The following is an 18891-nucleotide window of genomic DNA, read 5'->3' as shown; positions in this document are numbered from 1 at the left end:
TGTGGAATTTAGAAGAAAAGTGGATCTCTACGTTTTTCTCTTTTTGTTTTTGATCCATTTGAACATTTAAAATTAATTGAGTCCTTATCAGTCTCTTGGACACGTGTAATCTCTGAGCAGCCCAGAGATTACTCGAGAAGATTTCAGGTGGAGGCAGAGGAAGGGGTAGAATAGCAAACACAGGAGTCGAAGGAATGGAGAAGTTGCCTTTTTGGTACCCGGAAGGCCGGATGCACAATGAAGTAATGGAAAAAGCAGTTTACTCCATTTTTTCCCCCTCTTACTAGCAAGTATAAAACCAGTAGTTGTAAGAAGTAGGATTGACTGGTTTTTTTTTTTTATTAAATATAACCAATGAACGTTCCTGGTATTTTGCCAAATTATTCAGCCACTGTATCTGGTCAGGTACGATTCATCAAATACGTTCAGTTTTATTTCACAAATCCCAAAGACAATATTCAATTAACTTTTATTTGGATGTAGAAGTTAAATATATTGAAAATTTATTGAAGAAATGTTAAATACAAAGCTATTAGAGATGCTATATGTTACGTGGAAGAGTTTTTCAGTTCCCTTAAGCAGCAGAGGATAAGGTTCTTGGAGTTACGATGTTCTGGCAGAGTAAGGTGGTGCAAATATTTCTCACCATAGCTAGTGCTCTTAGCCTCTAGTTGAATACGGTTTGAGCAGGGAGAAAAAAAGTCCAAGTATTTAAGAAGTGAAACATCATTGTATTTTATGATGCAGACAAACAATTCAAGGGAGGACCCATGTGTTCAGGCCTTGTTTAAATAGTTTTACTGATTTATAACTCCAGTATGTACTGCAGAAGTAGCATACTGAAGAAGCAAGATGCCATGCTGGTCTGGGCTTGTGTATATTACATTGTATGCAGATCAGACTTTCTCAGTTTGTTCAGGACTGGTCTTCGTGTGGTCTTCGTGATGTCTGGAGAGCCATACATCTTTCATCTCTGTATCGGTTACTTTATCTGCTAGGTAGGCAGGCTTGATTAGTCATGGCCAGAAACTGTGTCCCCCAGTGGAGCATTACAATACCCAAGGTGTCTGCTGCAAGAGAGGGGGGTTTGAATTTCACCTTTAGTTGGTCATTTCTATGGTAATGCTGCTGTGCTTGAGGGAATTTATCTTTGAGCTGGTCGTCTTCCTTTCCATGCTGGCTTTGACAAGTGTTCTGTTAAAAGATATAGGAACTTCCTAATGATAAAAAAGCCCCTTGAACGACGTCTCTTCAGTGGCTCTGCTGTAAATATGCCAAGTCCCTCCTGCTGGGCCATCTTCCTGTTTCTTCATTCTGGAATCTGCTCCCTGTCCCTCCACTTTCAAACTAGACAGACCTGTGCTTCTCCTTCACTAGTACTTGCACTAGCACCAATCCTTTACAAATAATGTTCTGTCTTGTAGAAGTCCAGGTGCTGACTTTCAGGTTGCTGAGGTGGCAGACTTCGAAGTCTCTTAAGGGACCTTGATTCAAGAGTAAAGTCTGATTTCCAGAATTTCACTTTTATCAGTGACCAAATAAATTAGCACATTTTGTGTGCAATCATTGTTGCATTTGCATGACTGTACAGTAATCAAGTATGCTCACCACTGGAGTTTCATCACATACTATCTCATCTGAAACATGGAATTGCTAACAAGGCTTCTCCAGTATCTTGGCTGTTGAGATGTCAATCACTTGTTTTTTCCTTTGCCAAAAGGAATACCCCACTTGGCTTTGCCAGAAATAGTAGAAAAAATTATGTCTTGGTTGAAACATTGGAATGGAAGTAAAGAACAGACCTGGTGCTTTAAGCAGTCACTGTTCCTGTTTTTCAGAAATATTTCTCAAACTTACTAAAGAATTTAATTACTGTTTGAGACTCTAGGATACCATTAAGGAATCACTTGAGGAATACTGCTGTTACTAAAGCCTGTTCACCAAATTAGGCCATTGTTATCACTGGGGCTGTCAAACTGTAGAAACAGGATTCCCTGCTGTAAATTTCTGAGCAGCAGCATAATTTTGTTCCTTACCTGTTTCAGTTATGAAAATAAAAGACTTTATTAATAGAAATGCATTCTAATTTCTTCATGGTTGTAAGACCATAGCCAGTCTTACGTTGTTGTGGCTATAGATACTCTTAGCTGAACCCAAAGTGGTTTTTGTAATGATCTGAAACTAATCCTATTTGGGGCAGTGGGCTTGATCCAGCTTATATGGTACTGCACTTTATTTTGGTTAGAATTCGATCAAGTTGTGTTTATTCCTGTTTTTCAAAGGTTTTCTTAATGAATTTTTGCTAATTGCACTTTCTGGGCATCTCAAGTTTAAATCTCTTGTCCACAGCACCACTGTGTCAATGCAACAAGAGTGGTGATAAGGAGTTACATCTTTTCTGATTTTGCTGATAGGGGATTTAGAGAAGACGAACAGTTATTCATTGCCAGCCTTAAAACTGAGGTCAGTGAGATTTGTTACAAGGATTTCTGTTTGCTTCTATGATACCACACAATCAAGTTAACAAACCTTGTAATGTTGAAGAACAACCTTTCTTATCTTACTAACCACATATAACTATTTCGCAATGGCTCAATGCTACAAGACAACATCTCGCGTACCTCAGAGTGAAGAGCACTCTGGACATGGGTAGAAAATGTCAGTAAACATCACGTGTCTTGGGCTATGTTGTGAGATACAGCTGAGTTGAAATGCCCATTTATGTCCAGAACAACCTATTGTGGGGGCTTCTTTAGCCCTTTTCATGCCATATCTTGGCATTTTAATTGATTTACTTAGTTGTTTCAGATGATCATTAAAAACCAAATATATCCTATCATACTGGATCTTTCGGGAGGTACAGTCAGTTTCATGCTAAATTCAGAGGTGAAGCCTGAACGTAGGGAGTTCCAGGGCAATGGACAGAAGTCATCTGTTGACGTGGCCAAATTCATGGTAATTCTCCCCAAGAAAGAGAGATTAAAGCAAGTAGCAGCCAACAGAACTGGTGTTGAATAATGTATTTTTCAGCAAGAGTCACGCCTCAGTGAGTGAGGATTTCTAGTTTTACTTCTAGAAGAGCTGTAACTATTTGTCGGCAGCTGTTGCCAGCCGGATTTTGCCAAATACAGGAATGAGGCCAATTCAAAAGCATAGGCAATAGCATAGATTTTTTTTTTCCTGCCTCAGTATTAAATGAAAAGGTACACATATTTCTTTTTCCTAACTAATTTCAGTTTGAACTTGTTCTGTTCCTCTGGTTATAGTCTACCAAGCAATGCTAGTTATGAACGTATCGGTCACTTCCAAAAAGTAAGGCAAGCTGTGCAGGAGGAGGATTTCTTAGTCCCTTAAATTAGGCAATTGCTTGAAGCTTTTTCTTATGCAGAACAGTTCCATTCATTAACACCGCAAAGCAATGGAAGAGGATGATTGGTTTCAATTTCACAGCAAAAAATGATGCAAGTTTGCCACAGAGTTTTTCAGCATTAACATATCTGTAAGGCTTGTGTGGGTTTTTTTCAGTCCTTGGGTTTATACATCTTGTATTTGTCATGAAACTGAATCAGTGTGGTGGAAGCTTTCACCTAGAGCTGTTGAGCTGTTTGATATGGTTAGGGCTCAAAAGACCCACTAATTCATGGTGAGTAGTTGCTCCTAATGCTTCCAGCTTTCAGAATCTTCTTTACTACATTTAGCTTGAATTAGTGCACCTTGGTGACTTGGCCTGATCTAGTCTAGCTGTAGAGAGAGTAACTGTGCTGGAAAACAGCCTTGAGCTGCGCAGTGCCTGGGCTTACTATCTTTTAAGTTGCTGCATCTGAACTCTGCTGGAAGAAATAGATAGCATCTGAGTGGCAGACATGCATATCATGCATTGTAAGTGCACACCTTAGCTAATGCTAAGGCCAAGTATGCTAATGCTTTTTGCTGCCAAAGCTCTTAGGGCATTGTGGTTGCCAACGTTGCTATGTGATGCCACAAGTGTACGTGTTCATGGCTGCTACTGGGAGAAACTGTGGAGTCCCCTAAGGAGGGCGTTGCTGTAGTTGAAAGGATTTGTCCACCTTGGTTCTGCTCAAGCCTCCCAAGCCCTCAGGGAAGAGGGTAGCAGAGTGTCAAATCCCTGAATTGTTCTGGCAGAGCAGCCTGTTCTCCATCATACTTTCTCCTGGGGACTTTCAGATGCAAGTAAAAAATTTACCTGTGCCCATGTGCAGATCAGTCGTCCTATCTGGTAACTCTTGTATATGATGGAGAATAGTCTGCGATATGTTGCCTCTTACGATGACACAGGCTATGTCACCTGCTGAGGAAGAGAGGCTGAGTACAGTGGACTAGCGATGAGAAGTTAAGCATGCATCTCCACTGTCTCTTGGGGCTGAATCCAATTTTGGTACTCATTTGGAGAAGAAAATAATATTCCTTGGCTAGTCCATCATAGCATTGACTAAATTAGGATGCTTGCTTTAATGGAGTTACTGTCAGTGAGAAATGATTTCCTGTGGGGGTTTTGGTGGTGTTTTTGTGGTTGGGGTTTTTTTCAGTACTTGAGTTTGCATTTGTTTTAATTCAATTAATTTGCAGATATTGGAGTTTAAAAATATTGGTGTTAAGTTGGAGTTAAAAGTGTGACCTTGGAAAATACATAATCTTAGAAAACAGCTAAAAGTTCTTCATAATGTTTTTTGCAAAATCCTGTCTTTTTAATAGAAATGGTACACTATTGTTTTGTTACTGTTCCAGTTCAGAGGGCATAACGACTGGGAATGTGATCCCATCCCACACACTTGGGTGTGCTGTATCATTTTTACTCTTACCCCACTCTTTATTATAACCAGCTGTGCTGGTCCAAGTAAGAATAAAAAGAAAGCAGTCAGTAACACCCCAGTGCTCCCATTTGTGAGCTTGGGGAGCAAACGGTACCTTCTTTGCTTTGGTACTCATTCTTGAGGAAAAACCTCTAGTTTTGCTTGCTTCCAGGTAAGAAGACAAAAGGCAGCTTCTTCTTTATGTTGTTCTCCTATGACTATCTTCAGCTTGCTCATGAGACACTTTTGGGTCTGCTTCTCTCCTGTTTAGTCAGCTGCAAAATCCAGCCTGGATGGACTGTTACAAAACTTTTTTTTTTTTTACTACTGCAGAATGGTTTTAAAACACTCTTGAATCAGCTAGATTGGACATACGCATCTTCTCAAGTGCCCCTGATAGAAAGGCAGTTTTCTGCTTTCTGTGTTTTCATCTAGGTGATTCTTTGCTTAGGTTAAGTTGAGTCATACCTGGTGGCAGTGTATATTCACTGTGCTATGAAGCTTCTAGTAGAGATCCATGGTAACTCCTGGTGTTATACTGAGTTAGAGCTGTTGTTAACTATTGATGTCACTGAACATAGAGGACACTTTAATCTGCGGTGTAGTGATCATAAAATGTCTTACAAACAGCAAACTTAAGTTGGGATGGCTATTAAATTATTTACTTTAGTTATTAAATGGTTGCAGGTCATGAAGACTGCTTTGTGATAAAGAGGATTTGCACTTCTGGAAGTGAATATGTGCAAAGTATTTCATGTGTAATGGCAGAATCTGGTCTGCCACGTGCTGTGTATTTGATGTTAAGATACATACCTGCATGTCAAAATGCTGCACTTGACTTTTGTCCTTGCTTTTTAGTTGGAAACTTATGTACTTGACCATTAAAATCTCTATTTTGAGAGGGAAGGAATATATCAGAGGTAAAATGTGCAGCCTGCTTACAGGTAGCAAACAATTAGCCTACTTCTGTACATTTCAAACTTACAGCTGTAAAATTTCTAAAATGCACTTGTGAAAATGTATTTGTTTATACAATATGTAAAGAAAAGAGTGCTGAATTAAGCTTGGGTAAAAGTCATCTCTGCGTTATTGTCAGCAGCCCTTAGGAGTACAACTATAATCAGTAGCATGGCCCTTGTGTATGGCCTTGTGGGTAACCGGAGTAGTTGCTTACGAATCCAAGTCAGTCATATTCGCTAGCTGTAGGTTTGATAACAAGGTTTAGGAAGCAGATGCACTAGAGAGGGAGGATTCAAAACTGGAGAACTGGGGAGAGGAGGAAACAAACTCCATCTGGCAGCTAGCTGTCTAGATGTAGGTAAGCTGTAAATAGTGAAGTCTTTTCACCTTTCTTTATGGCAGCCATCAGGGAAGAAATGTGGAGGAATTCATTCACACTTGGCATGCTGAGCATGTGTATATGTAAGACACCTGCTGGCCAAAGACTGATTCTGCACAGATGCCCTAATACAGTTTAGGGATCTGAACACCAGAACATGAGTCCTCCCTCCACCTCAGACTTGGGATTCTAGAGAATATGGGCTAGCTCTGTTCCTTATAATTTCACTGTCAGTCTCTGTCTAGTAATCGCCATGCATTGAAATCCACTGAATAAAGACTTGATGGGGGGGGAGTGGTGCAAATGCAAATTCTCTCGTACCTGCTATGATCTTGAATGATTTTGAAGGAGTCATACTCTGTCTGCCTCATCTTATTAATGCTTTGTAGAATTGTATTAAAGCAGGTGCTATTTCCTTGCTATAAATATAGAAAATTAGTTAAAGGGTGTAAAAAGAATCTTGGTGTGTTTGGAGTAGGCTGTAATTCTGGCCACAGCATGTATAGAAAAGCTTGTTAGATATCTTAAAACATCTGGTAACTTATTAAAGGAAAAGCTTTGAAGGGCAGCAAATGTGTAATAGAGATTCAGTGCTGATGGACAGTCAGATTCTTTTCTTTTAAAGCATTAGCCTTAAACTTACTTTTTAGAAGTTTAGCTTTTATGTTTTCTCGTTGCATGATGTCACAAGCTATAGCTGGAGCACTTGTCTGTCAAGCATCACAAGCAGGCTCTGACTGCTGGCTTTGAAAGTGTATATGTGCAGGAGTTTAGCTTAGGAGAGGCAACTGCGCTTTTTTAGCGGGCTCTGTAACAGAGAAATATGTTAGTTCTGCAGAACAGCTGTCCCAAAGTAAGGGTCGGAGGCCTGGGAATGACTACTACAAGCTATTCATCTGGGAGGAAACAAACTACCCAGATGAACACCATTTCTGCTTCCAGCAAGCCTGTATCTTTGTGTCCCAAGAATACTTAAGATGTCACCATTCCTGCTTCTGTGATTTTTTTTTTTTAATTATTATTATTTTTATTACTGGTTAATTTTTCTCCTCTTTCTCAGAACCTACTGACTCCCTTAAGGATTTTCTCTCCCAGGCTATGTATTACTCACGCTCATCTTTCCTTGTGTTATTCTTTTTGTTCTTCCTTTCCCCTCTTCAATATTTGCTGTCTCCTTTTTCTTAAAAGATTTTTCTTTCATGTTTCTGTTCCTTGAAGCCACAGATTCACCAAGGTTTGTACCAGCCATGGTGGCATATGCTGCATTCCTGACTTCCTTCTCTCTCATTCACACCTTTATTTAAGCTTGTTAGTCCGTAACCTCTTTAGAGAAGGAGATAAGTATATGCATGGCTTCAAGTAGTGGAATCTCAGTGATGCTGTTGGACCCACTTAGATGAAACAATCTCTTCATTTCTGAAGAAGGACAAAACATGACCTCGATTTCATTGTTCCCTTCCTTCCATTGTTCAAAACATACAGTGTGTGCATAGAATACAGGCATAGAATAAGGAAACTCATAAAATGACACAATTTGAAACTTTCCATTAACAGAATGAAATAGGCTCAAAGTATTAACCTGAAAGGTTGGAGAAATTGTATATAGGAAATCACTCAAACTTGCCTTGATCTAGAAACACCTGAAAATGGAGACCTATGATACTTTGCTGGGGGATATACGCAGCTATGGCTAGTTCTTAATTTGGTACTTCAGGTGATACAAGTACATGATCGGTTCCTGATAATTTATTGGTCCTACCCAGTGTTCTCTGAGTTGATGGGAACCTTTCTATAGATGTAAGTGGATATCAACTTGTAAATTTTTCCTCCCTGCAGCCTAAAGGGAGAATTTATAACAGACTAAACTCACTGAGAATTGTAACAAAGTACCTTGTACTGTCAGTTCTGTATTAGCCTGAGAAAAATCTATGTGCAAATATTTCCTGTCTCTAGCATATATACCATCTTGGCTGACTTTCCTTAAACTTCAAGGTGAAAGACTCGTTGTTAGCGTATGTAAAATGGAACGGTTTAGAGATAAGATTTCACGTTCATAGCCAGCATCTGAGCAGCTGTACTTAAAGGCAAATTGCGAAACCCCAAAGTACCCCTTCTGCTTGTGACAGTGCCTTAGTTACACTGGAGACGTGTTAAGTTCCTGTGGCGGCACCACTTTTGTGACAGGTTTTGCTGCTTTCACGCCTACCTAGGTGGGAGCAAATGGTGGTTCTGTTTTCAGGGAGGAGGCCTGGGCGGTAACTTTTATGACTGATGATTTCAATTTAAAAAAAAAAAAAAAAGGCTTGATCCTGTTGTGTTGTCACCTCTAAGCTCTCTGTCAGCTCTGACCAGTGGCTGATTAAAGTGACTCAGCCAGCTACTTGAAAGCAGGTAATGACTAAAAGATGTAAATAATAACTAGTCAAGTTTTTTTTTTTTAAAAAAAAAGCCTACACAGATTTCCTCTTACCTAACCCTTAATCTTCCTTTCGTAGGTGGTTGCCCTGCTAACTTTTCCTGTCCTTTGTGATAGAGGGAGTTGTCTTTTGGAAGTGTTCAAAGTCAAGGTTGGACAGGACTTTGAGCAACCTGATGTAGTGAAAGATGTCCCTGCCCATGGCAGGGGCATTGTATGAGATGATGTTTGAAGGTCCCTCCCAGTCCAAACCATTCTATCATTCTTTTGTTGATATGTTCCTCTTTGAGTCCGTCTTGCTTTGGATGCTCTCTCTGAGCATCTTCCTCCTCCTCCTCCTCCACCTCTTTCCTTTCCTATGATTCTCTTCTCCAAATGGTGGCGACAGGGTAAGGGGGAGTAGGATCCTTGGTTTGTGATGCTTCTTGGTCTTCACCCTTGATATTTCAGCTGTATGACTTTAGTACCTAGAAAATAATATCTCCACGTAGTGGTATACTAGGTTTTTGGGGTTTTTTTACACCTTTGAAGTTTGTTGTTGGTGTTTCTATCCGTGCTTTGGAAGAGAAAACTGAACTCTAAACAGCACCTTTCATGATGCCAAAGCAACGTAAAGCAGAGATGTTGAGGTAGATATGTCATTTTCTTTTTTAAGCATTTCCATAACATTCATGTAACTTTTTCAAGTTTTATTTTTAGACCTTTCTGCTTGATGGGAAGACCTGTTGGGTCTGCCTCTCGTAACTTTTTTTGATGAGAGTGCTTAGAGGACAGATGGTGTCCATACATGCTTATGAATGCTCTTGCATAGTTAATTTGGAGCAGATGGAGGAAAATACAACTACGAACTACAACTTATTTAGGATGACTTGAAAACTGTTGACCGTTACCCAGTTTTACACTCCTGTCAGCCATCCTGCCACCAGAACTGGTCAAGTAGAGTCAGTGAGATCCTGACTTCTTAGTTACCATAGCATCTGGGTCTGTGCTCAAGCAACATGTGTTTCTTTACTCTTACACTCAAGTTGGGGCATTGCTATTACAGTAAAATGAAACCTAAGAAATTCTTAGCATTTGCTTAGGTGACTTAAAGTGTATGAATAGGTGTTTGCAACATTACTTCTTCCTCCTTTGGCTTCTATTTAAAGATTAGCACAGGGGGTGGATTGACAGAAGTAAAATACTAAAACTGATTTTAAAAGTTCATGCTGTGTGCCATTTTGCATTGCAGTTGCCTTGCGTAATGAAATGAGACTCATATACAAGCAAATTATTAGAGTTGGATTTAATGAAACCGTAGAGGAATATTTTAATTTGCAGTATGGCAAGGTGATGTTAGTGTATACCAGTTTTGAAAGTTTGTATGTATGAGGTATATGTGGTATTCAGATTGATCATAAGAAGTTGCTTCCAGAGATAGTTTAAGCTGAGTTCCAATGATTTAATTTCTTTCCTGCCTGTATGGTTGTTGGAGGTTGCATCGTGGTGTTTCTGTGAAAGGTAATTGAGCCAAAGTGAGTTGAATGCTTACCAAGTTATGTTATGATATAAGGTTTGCTTTTATGTTAAAGGAAAGTTGAGTCTCTGTAGGCACTTATGCTTCCTGTGATATCTTATCTGAGAAATTGCTGTGTGATAATGTGTCTTCAGTTATACATTTAAATTCGTATTCTTACTAACATATGCTATTTTTTTCTGGTGATGGAAAGAATTTTTAAGCACAGGAAGCTCATTAAACACAGTTCATTAAAGTGTTAGTACATTTTCTAAAAAACCTAGCTGCACTGATGCTTAATTTCCGGGGTGCAGAAATACTTTCACTCTAATTTTTTTGAATAAATGTACTCTGTTCTTCTTCAACAGAGGTGTTATGAACATAAGCAGTATAGAAATGGGCTGAAGTTCTGTAAACAGATCCTTTCTAACCCAAAGTTTGCAGAACATGGAGGTAAGTTTTCAAATGGCATGTGCTGGTTTTTTCCCTCTACTTTAAGACAGAGTAATAATTTCTAAGTTTCATAAGTATTTATAGCACTTTATTGTTAACCTTTCGCCCGTAAAGCAGCAAGAGTGTCCAGAAACCTGCACCATGTTAAGCACTTATTGTTGGTAAGATTTGTAATTTTAAAGACTGGTGTTACCAGTAGTTAGTAGTCATAGCTTGCCATTCTATGTCTTTATGCTGCAAGTCTAATAGTCATTATAGCACGGTGCAAGTTTCTTAATACAAGTATGTTGCTTAAATCACTTCTCAGGGAAAATTGTTATTCACTCATGTAGAAGTGCAAGACAAAAGGAAGAGATTGAATATTGTTCAGCACTGTATGTCAGCTCTGTGGTCTGCTACTTTTTCTGAAGGAATAGTCTTATCGTAAAAGTAGTAGTCCCTTGCTGTATTTTCAGTTGGTTCTTACTACTGAGTTGAGAGTTTCTTTCCACTGTCCAGAAATGTTTCATTTTCTTTGCCAACTAGTTCGGCATGGGTGGATGTGTGGAAGCCTCAGTGTTGTGAATAAATACTTGAATAGTTATAATGCCTCTTTACAGTAAAAAAAAAATACCTCCCTTCAAAATGTTTGTAGAGCAGACAGTTTTTAGTGCCTTTAAAATAAAATGCTGCTTCACTTTTTGGTGGAAGTAATGCATAAAGTTTATTGTCGTGTATGATATACTTAAGAGAATAATCTGCCAGTATAGTTTTCCATGTGAAAAAAGAATGCAAAACATTGATGCTGCTAACTGAGTCTAAATTTGCATTTATACTATATTTAGAGTTGCTATGTTAAGCTTAAAAACCTGTGAAAATGAATAACTGATACTTATTTAATTCTTTTTTTAAGAAACCTTGGCAATGAAAGGACTAACATTAAACTGTCTAGGGAAGAAAGAGGAAGCATATGAACTTGTGCGTAGAGGCCTAAGGAATGACTTGAAGAGTCATGTCTGTATCCTTTTTGAAATAGGGCTTTTGCTTATCAGTGGAAAAGGTTTATTTCTACAGCTGCTTGATTTACAGAATTGCAACAAAAGCCAATACCATTAGACTTCAAACTGTAAGTTCAGAATTTTAAATTTTGTTTCCAATACATAAGAATATTTTGTCTAAGCTATCCAAAGGGCAGATGCTTTGCAGCTATCCTTGCAGTCACAGCGCAAATATTATTCTGGCTTGCATTATTTGTTGTTGGTTTTTTATCATTAAGCTGCAACTACAAACTTGTGGTGGGCTGAACTAGGCATTTAAGCATGTGGTTTGCTTTAAAAACATTAGTAGTTGCCATTACATTGATAAGGACTTGTCATACACTTAATGCAGGAAGTGCAAGCACTTCTGTTGTCTAATATAAGCCCTTACTCAAAAATGTGTTTGAGTAAGCCTGATGGTCTTTTCAGAGATCCTATTGCTTGATTTCCTCCCCCAGTATGCGAAAAGTACAGTTTACAGTGTATTATATGCACCCTATACATATAACTGGCAAGCAGTTCTCTGTCTTCAGTTCACAAGCAGTTTCTTTGTGCAGCTGAGGAAAAGAATTGTAATAACGTTACTGTCCATTTATAAAACTGCCTAAGAGCTTTTTACCAACTGTTCTGTCACTAACATGTTGGATCTGTTTTCTCCCTGCTGAAATTCAGTAGAATCCTTAACAGAGTTTTCCAGGTTGGCATGTCTATGGCCTTCTTCAGAGGTCAGACAAGAAGTATGACGAAGCTATCAAATGCTATAGAAATGCACTGAAATGGGACAAAGACAATCTTCAAATCTTGAGAGATCTTTCTCTGCTACAGATTCAAATGAGGGATCTTGAAGGTTACAGGGTAAGTGTACATACTGCGTTTATTATCAGCTTCTAGGGAACTGCAGCAAAGGTGGCAAATTGTTTAATGACACTTTAAAAAAAATATACAGAGTTCGATCCAGAGTGTTAAAACTATGTGCTGCTCAATACTTTATGAAAGTAAAAGCAGACGTGCGACTGAGCAATCTTTATAAAGTATACAGATTTAATGGCATATTAAATGATTCTTTTTCAGCTCAGCGCAGAATTGTTTGCTCTTACTTTTTTTTTAATGCTGTATAATCCAGCTGTAGACAATCCCTGGTCTTTTTATTATTTTCTTGGAAGGATTCCTGCGGGTAAAAGACAGTGTGTTCAGAAGATGACTGTTATTCAGGGAAAGGAGTTTCTATTTTTTAATAACTTTTTACCATCTATCCCTCCTCCTTTAAATCAGTGGCCACCAGTTTTCTCTGGGCAGTGGGTAACAATACAAAGCAAGCACTATGCTGCATGAAACATCATATTTTGCTTCCCAGACAACCTGGGCACTAGTGACCTTTTGGGTCCAAATATTTCTTTACATTTCCTGTGAGCTGTATGATTGTGGGTCAGAACTCTTGAATATTCCTCTTCTTTCTTGATTTTTAATACTCAAAATGTTTAGATTACTATCTTGTTTTCTTCTATGTATTTTGTACTAAAGCTGAATGCAATTTGGTAACTTAAATTGGAACCCTCTTTCTGCCTGTTACTGCAGCACCCAGTTATTTGCTGCCTTGTGTCAGTAGTCTGTATTTGCTGTGTGAGATGTTGTTTCATGCTAACCAGCCATTACGAGGTGGTAGTGTCATGGCTGTGATACTTCTGTAAAGAGGAATACAAACTTTCTGTTGTCTTCTCTACAAATGCTACTCCTCATGTAGTTAGATTGGGTTTTTTCTGTCTTCTTGAATTGTGAGCTGATGTCTAGCTTGCCAATACCTTCATTTCTTAAAAAGTAGTCGCTTCTGTTTAGTATGCATATTGCAGAGATGTTTATGTGGTTCAAGCTAAGTCGTAGTTGCTGCCTGTGATCAATGTATGGCTCACTTAGGATTAGACAGAACAATGACTATAGAAGACTTGCTTGGTTTTTACTGTGCCATAATGGGAAAGACGACAGTGGTCACCCTAAGTATTTATAATTCAAACATTAATTAATTGGAAAAAAAACCCCAAACCCTTAGTTCCTCCTAAATTACATTTTTGTGCCTGGAAACTTGTCTGTTTTTCAGCTGATGCAGACTGGTGTAATAAGGTATTCCTTTTCTCTGCCAAAAAAAAAAAAAAATCTTTGAGATTTTTTTACCCGAGAGACTTCGGATAATATTTTATGTCAGGTTTTCATCTTTCCAGGGTTTCCTTGCACCTTTAAAGTTGTGGTTGTTAAAACACATTAGTTGGTCTCTTCGTAGATTATTTCCTTTTCAAATTAGGGTAATGTTAGTATGCTAAGAACAAGTTTTGTTCTCAGAGCCATGTGGAACCATCAGCTAACATAGGTCCTCAGTGAACTTATTGCTGAGTTAGGACATTTCTTAATCACTGTTTTTTTCATATTAGTAATTTAGAAATTTGACTCCTCTCTTGCTGAGACAAGGTAGCCAAAACTTAGCATAGGTGCCAAAATTAATTTGCAAATGTGTGTTCTCTTGGCCTCTGGGTAAATGTGAATACAAATGCATAATACTGATCATGTGGTAGTTTCTGAAGAATGTGAATTTACACTCAAAACTGGGAATAAGGTTATGGGTTTTTTGCTTTTTCGTTGGTTTTTTTTTTCCTTCACCTTAACTTCCACCCTCTCCTACTTTATAATATTTAGAGTGATCTTCATTCTAATCAAACTGCTGTAACTAGTTTTAGTTCTTTGTTAACCCTTTCTTCTGACTGTTTGGGCTTTTTTAGTAGGTAGTAACTTTTTTCCTTTATTTTAAATTACTTGAAGATGCCTTTCAGGAGTCTGTAACAAAACAAGTAATAACTTTTCCCTCAGATTAAAACAGCACAATACCAAGCAAATCTGTTGTATCTTCCAACTGTAATTATCTTCTTACCAAAGAATAGGGATGCACTTGCGTGACCTATTTTGCCTAACAACACTTGTAATGACTTAATACATATGTACTTCCAAGGTGGATTTGAAACACCAGTATATAGTAAATGTTCCTGCATCTCAAACCAAAGTATCCTTAATTGCATTCTGTTCATAAGCAGTAAGACAGGAAAAGCATGTGTGTCATACATTAACAAAGTTAGTCTGACTCATCAGTATTCAATTGGACATGATGTGTTATTTTGTGTGGGGGTCTTTTTTTCATTCAGTCAAGACCATCATAGTGTTTTAAAGTTTATTCTTTGTTTTGATTTAAAAAACAAACAAACAATTTGCATATAGAAAACTAATTTTTAGTTACATTCCTTAAATATTGGAATACTGAAGACAGAGTATTGCATAATGGATTCTACAGAGCATCAGAAGAAAGTCAGGAAAATTAGTAGCTACTTTTTTTCAGGAAACAAGATACCAGTTGCTTCAGCTCCGACCTGCACAGCGAGCATCGTGGATTGGTTATGCTATTGCTTACCATCTGCTGGAAGACTATGAAATGGCAGCAAAAATTTTAGAGGAATTTAGGAAGACACAGCAGGTAAGAGGAAAACATGAAATTCCTGTATGGATTGCTGCTTAAGCCAAAAATAAAATACCGCTTCCTTTCATGATGTGAAAACTTTATGCAGTTTCTTTAGTCAAATGAATTAAATCCCAAATGCATTCTAGAAGGCTGAACTTCCTCATGCATCTTGCTTTCCTATGTAGACATCACCTGATAAAGTGGACTATGAGTACAGCGAACTGCTGTTGTATCAAAATCAAGTCCTCCGGGAGGCAGGACTATATAAAGAAGCCTTGGAGCATCTTTGTACCTACGAAAAGCAGATCTGTGATAAACTGGCCGTTGAAGAAACGAAAGGTAATTGTTTTTTGAAGGTACATTTAAATGCATAGTGTACAATGGAATGCCTGTACTGACAGCTTTTCCCATCTTTTGGAACTTCATCTTTGATTTGGTTTTAGATTAATTTATTTAATTCTGCTGTGGTAAAGGACTGCTTGTCTTGCAGCTGTTTGGTGCCTATCATACTCTTCTCCCAGGTTGATACGAAGTCGATAGAGTACAGACGTACTGTTCTGAAACTTTTGAGCTGATCGGCATTTCAGACAGGTGATCCTGAATTGATGTACTGAAATCCTGTTTGGGTAGCGTACCCAGACCCATGCTATTATAGCTTTGATGGTGGTCCTGACAGGGAGACCACTTGCTGAAAGGGCAGAGTCATCTTTGTCAAAGTAGAAGGCTTTAAATTATTATACTCGGTCATTCTTGCAGTGTATGGAAATAGGCCCTTTAGCTGAGCAACCCAACGTAGGCTTCTGTTATTGTATTATTAGTGTGTAATATTATAAGAGCAATATAATACTGTATCTTATATTCCATAGCTGGAATTGCAGAGTGATAGAGGTTCATTCTTACAGCTCTATTAAGAGGTGCACTTTTTCAAAGCATGTTTCGTTCCTCTTCTGCTTGATGCTTGTAGAGTCCTTCTGTGAAACTTCCAATATATCGAAGGTACTCTTTGTTTGTGGCCCACACTGGAATCTCTTTGGATGATTGCTTGAAGCAAAGAGAATAAATCTTTTTACTCTATAATATTACTCATGTAGATGTTGTAGGTAGCTCCCTATTCCCACTAACGGTAATCTCGCTGTCTTGCAAAAAGAACCTAGGAATTGAGTAGTGACAGTGTTATGGAAGGTGTGTGGTACTTCCTCAAGGAGAATGATTGCAGGCGACTCTCCACTGTTGCTGAATATGTTACTTGGTTTGCATATAAATGGAAATGGATGTAGGGATTACACTGTCAGAGACCATTTTTCAGACATAGTAGCGGGAGTTTTGGTTTGGGGGGGGGTGTTTATGACTTACCTTTTATCTGAAAGATCTTTTGACATACTATGTGTTCTTGAGTTTTTGATGAAGGTCCGAGGCTGGTACTGAAATAGGATTTTCAAATAGGACTTCACACACACACAAAAAAACCCCAAACCCAAAACCTTCTAGCAAGTTACCAGAAAAAAGGATGGAAATACTCTTTGCAGTCTGTGCGCTTTCAACAGGGTGCAACTGATCAATTTTTTTGGGCACAGCTCCTGTTGTGTTGTTAGGCCTAGCGTAGCTGCTGTGCATACTACAGGAAAGCCTGCTAATAAATGAGTGTTGTCTACGAATTTTAAGTGCATGTGCAAAAGCCATTGTGGATGAAGTCCTACTGAGAAACACTGAAAATAGTATTGGCATTTGCCACCATTAGATAAAAATTATAACTTTCACCTCAGAGAAAGAATTTAGGTTTATTGCCCAGATTCTGTCATTCTCAGTGAGTGAACTATTGATGGCATTAGATACTGCATGTAGTCCTCAACTTATCCTATCTGTGGGAAGCAGCATCTCTTAACAAAATTACATGTCAGTTGCATGATGTAGGGAAGAAGAGAGGTAATGCTGACACATTTTCCTCTTGAAACCGGATGAGAAAATCTTACCTTAATCTAGAATGACACTGTATCACCTCTGATGTGTAATCTTTCAGTGCCTAACACTTGCCAATAGCAAAGCTTTGTAAAATACGGTTTCCCGTTGTGAAATGGGAAATTGACTTTTGCTCCAACTCCAACATCAGCAAAGATGCTCTATACAGTTGTTAGATCTAGACTTTACTTTTAACAGTTATATCTTGTAATGAAGTATCATTAAAAGGAAACTTGCTTGCAGAATCTTGAGAATTCATTAATCAGATCAATGGCTTGATTTAAAACATTGAAGTTAGTTTTATGAAATACCAGAATGAAGAACCAGTCTTTTATTTGCAGCTCAGCAATTTCAATTTGGTATTCAAGATGCTATATACATGAAATACTGTGTACTGCTTTTAATTGCCTTCTGTAGTAAAAACTGTGCTTAAAGTAACCAGTCACTTCAGTAAGTGAGGAAAAAAACCACATGCATCTTGCCTTTAACATTAAATTTTCAAGTAAGTTTCAAGAGTTACTGGCTGAGTTGTAGAATGTTATTGTAATTGCACCTATTGTCAAAGTAAAAGCATATCTGTCAGCTAGTTTGTGATGCCACTGTGATCATTTTTTTCTAAGAAATTGGAATCTACATGGTGTTAAGGATTGTCTAATCTTTTACAGTAGAGTGATTAATATTACACTGCTTCTTGTTACCTTAATTTAAAACTTCTTGGATTTCACACAGGAGAACTCCTGCTTCAGCTTGGCAGACTTGAAGAAGCAGTTGAAGTCTACAAAGGACTGCAAGAAAGAAATCCTGAAAACTGGGCCTACTACAAAGGCCTAGAAAAGGCACTTAAACCAGGTAATGATTTGATATGTTGTAGTAAATAAGCTGTTCTTGCACATTTGGAATTTAGATATTTGTCAAACTTGTATTGTTTTAAATAATAAAACTATTATTTAAAAATATCCTCATTTAAGTTTTGCTTTTTAGTCATAGTGTGTACATATTGTCCTAATGGGACTTTTTAAGAAAGGCTGGAAGTATTTCTTGTGCTGTTGTTAGCATGTCTTATTTAAAACCAAAATGACAAAAAAATGCAGTAATCTTTATGCATGGTTGAAAGAAGAGAGTTATTTCTTAGAAGACAGTTTTGATTTAGAATTTTTCTTTTACTGTCTCTGTTATCTTAATCTTATGTTGTAGGTAATACAGGTTTTAGAAAAACAGGGATGGTTCTCCTGAATGGTTTTCTTTGTTCAACGTTTTAGCAGGAACTCTTTTTAAGATGAGAGATAAGCAGTTAGTCTTCCACTGCTGGAAGAGGAATTTACAGGTACTGAGTACCTGAAATCATTTAGTACAGCAGTTTTTAAAAGAATAAAATGGAAATTAGTGTTCTTTAGGAAGTATATAGCCATTAGTTGCTCTATATTCTGATTCTTTTTTTAACCAGATACAAATCACTCCCTGCCCCCTCTTCCCTCCTTGCCAAAAAGGAAGGAAAAAGTAAACTGTAAAATTCTGTTCCAGCTAATATGATGGAGAGGCTAAAGATCTATGAAGAGGCCTGGACTAAATACCCAAGGGGACTAGTTCCAAGAAGATTACCATTAAACTTTTTGTCGGGTAAGTGCATTTTTGCTGAGCAGGTAGTGATCAACACTCATGTTTCTTAGATACTAATATTTTAACAGCATAAACAGTCTGCAATTGACAAGTAATGTGTGGTAAAACAAAATCAACAGGTCTTTTTCCTCTCAAGGTGAAAAGTTTAAGGAATGTCTGGACAAGTTTCTAAGGATGAATTTCAGCAAAGGTTGCCCACCGGTCTTCAATACTTTGAGGTCATTATATAAAGACAAGGAGAAGGTAGGTTTTTTCCCCCCACTTTTTACATGATCTACCTAGTAGCTGTGATGCG

At 38.0% G+C, this 18891-nt stretch overlaps 1 protein-coding gene across 2 annotated transcripts in view; it reads left to right on the top strand.

Annotated features, from left to right (window-relative positions):
- The window catches only part of NAA15 (N-alpha-acetyltransferase 15, NatA auxiliary subunit), a 40444-nt gene that overhangs the window by 3577 nt on the left and 17976 nt on the right, over positions 1 to 18891 (top strand). For both annotated transcript variants that reach the window (XM_072861303.1, XM_072861302.1), the window contains exons 2-9: positions 10430 to 10514; positions 11407 to 11511; positions 12228 to 12385; positions 14904 to 15038; positions 15209 to 15362; positions 17709 to 17828; positions 18501 to 18596; positions 18733 to 18839. In XM_072861303.1, coding sequence (XP_072717404.1) covers positions 10430 to 10514; positions 11407 to 11511; positions 12228 to 12385; positions 14904 to 15038; positions 15209 to 15362; positions 17709 to 17828; positions 18501 to 18596; positions 18733 to 18839 — 960 coding nt within the window. The remainder of the gene's footprint in view (positions 1 to 10429; positions 10515 to 11406; positions 11512 to 12227; positions 12386 to 14903; positions 15039 to 15208; positions 15363 to 17708; positions 17829 to 18500; positions 18597 to 18732; positions 18840 to 18891) is intronic.

The sequence above is a fragment of the Ciconia boyciana genome, chromosome 5 (genome assembly GCF_034638445.1).
Source record: "Ciconia boyciana chromosome 5, ASM3463844v1, whole genome shotgun sequence".
Lineage (NCBI taxonomy): Eukaryota > Metazoa > Chordata > Aves > Ciconiiformes > Ciconiidae > Ciconia > Ciconia boyciana.
Note: the sequence above shows the minus strand (reverse complement) of the source record. Positions and strands in the feature narration are given on the sequence as shown.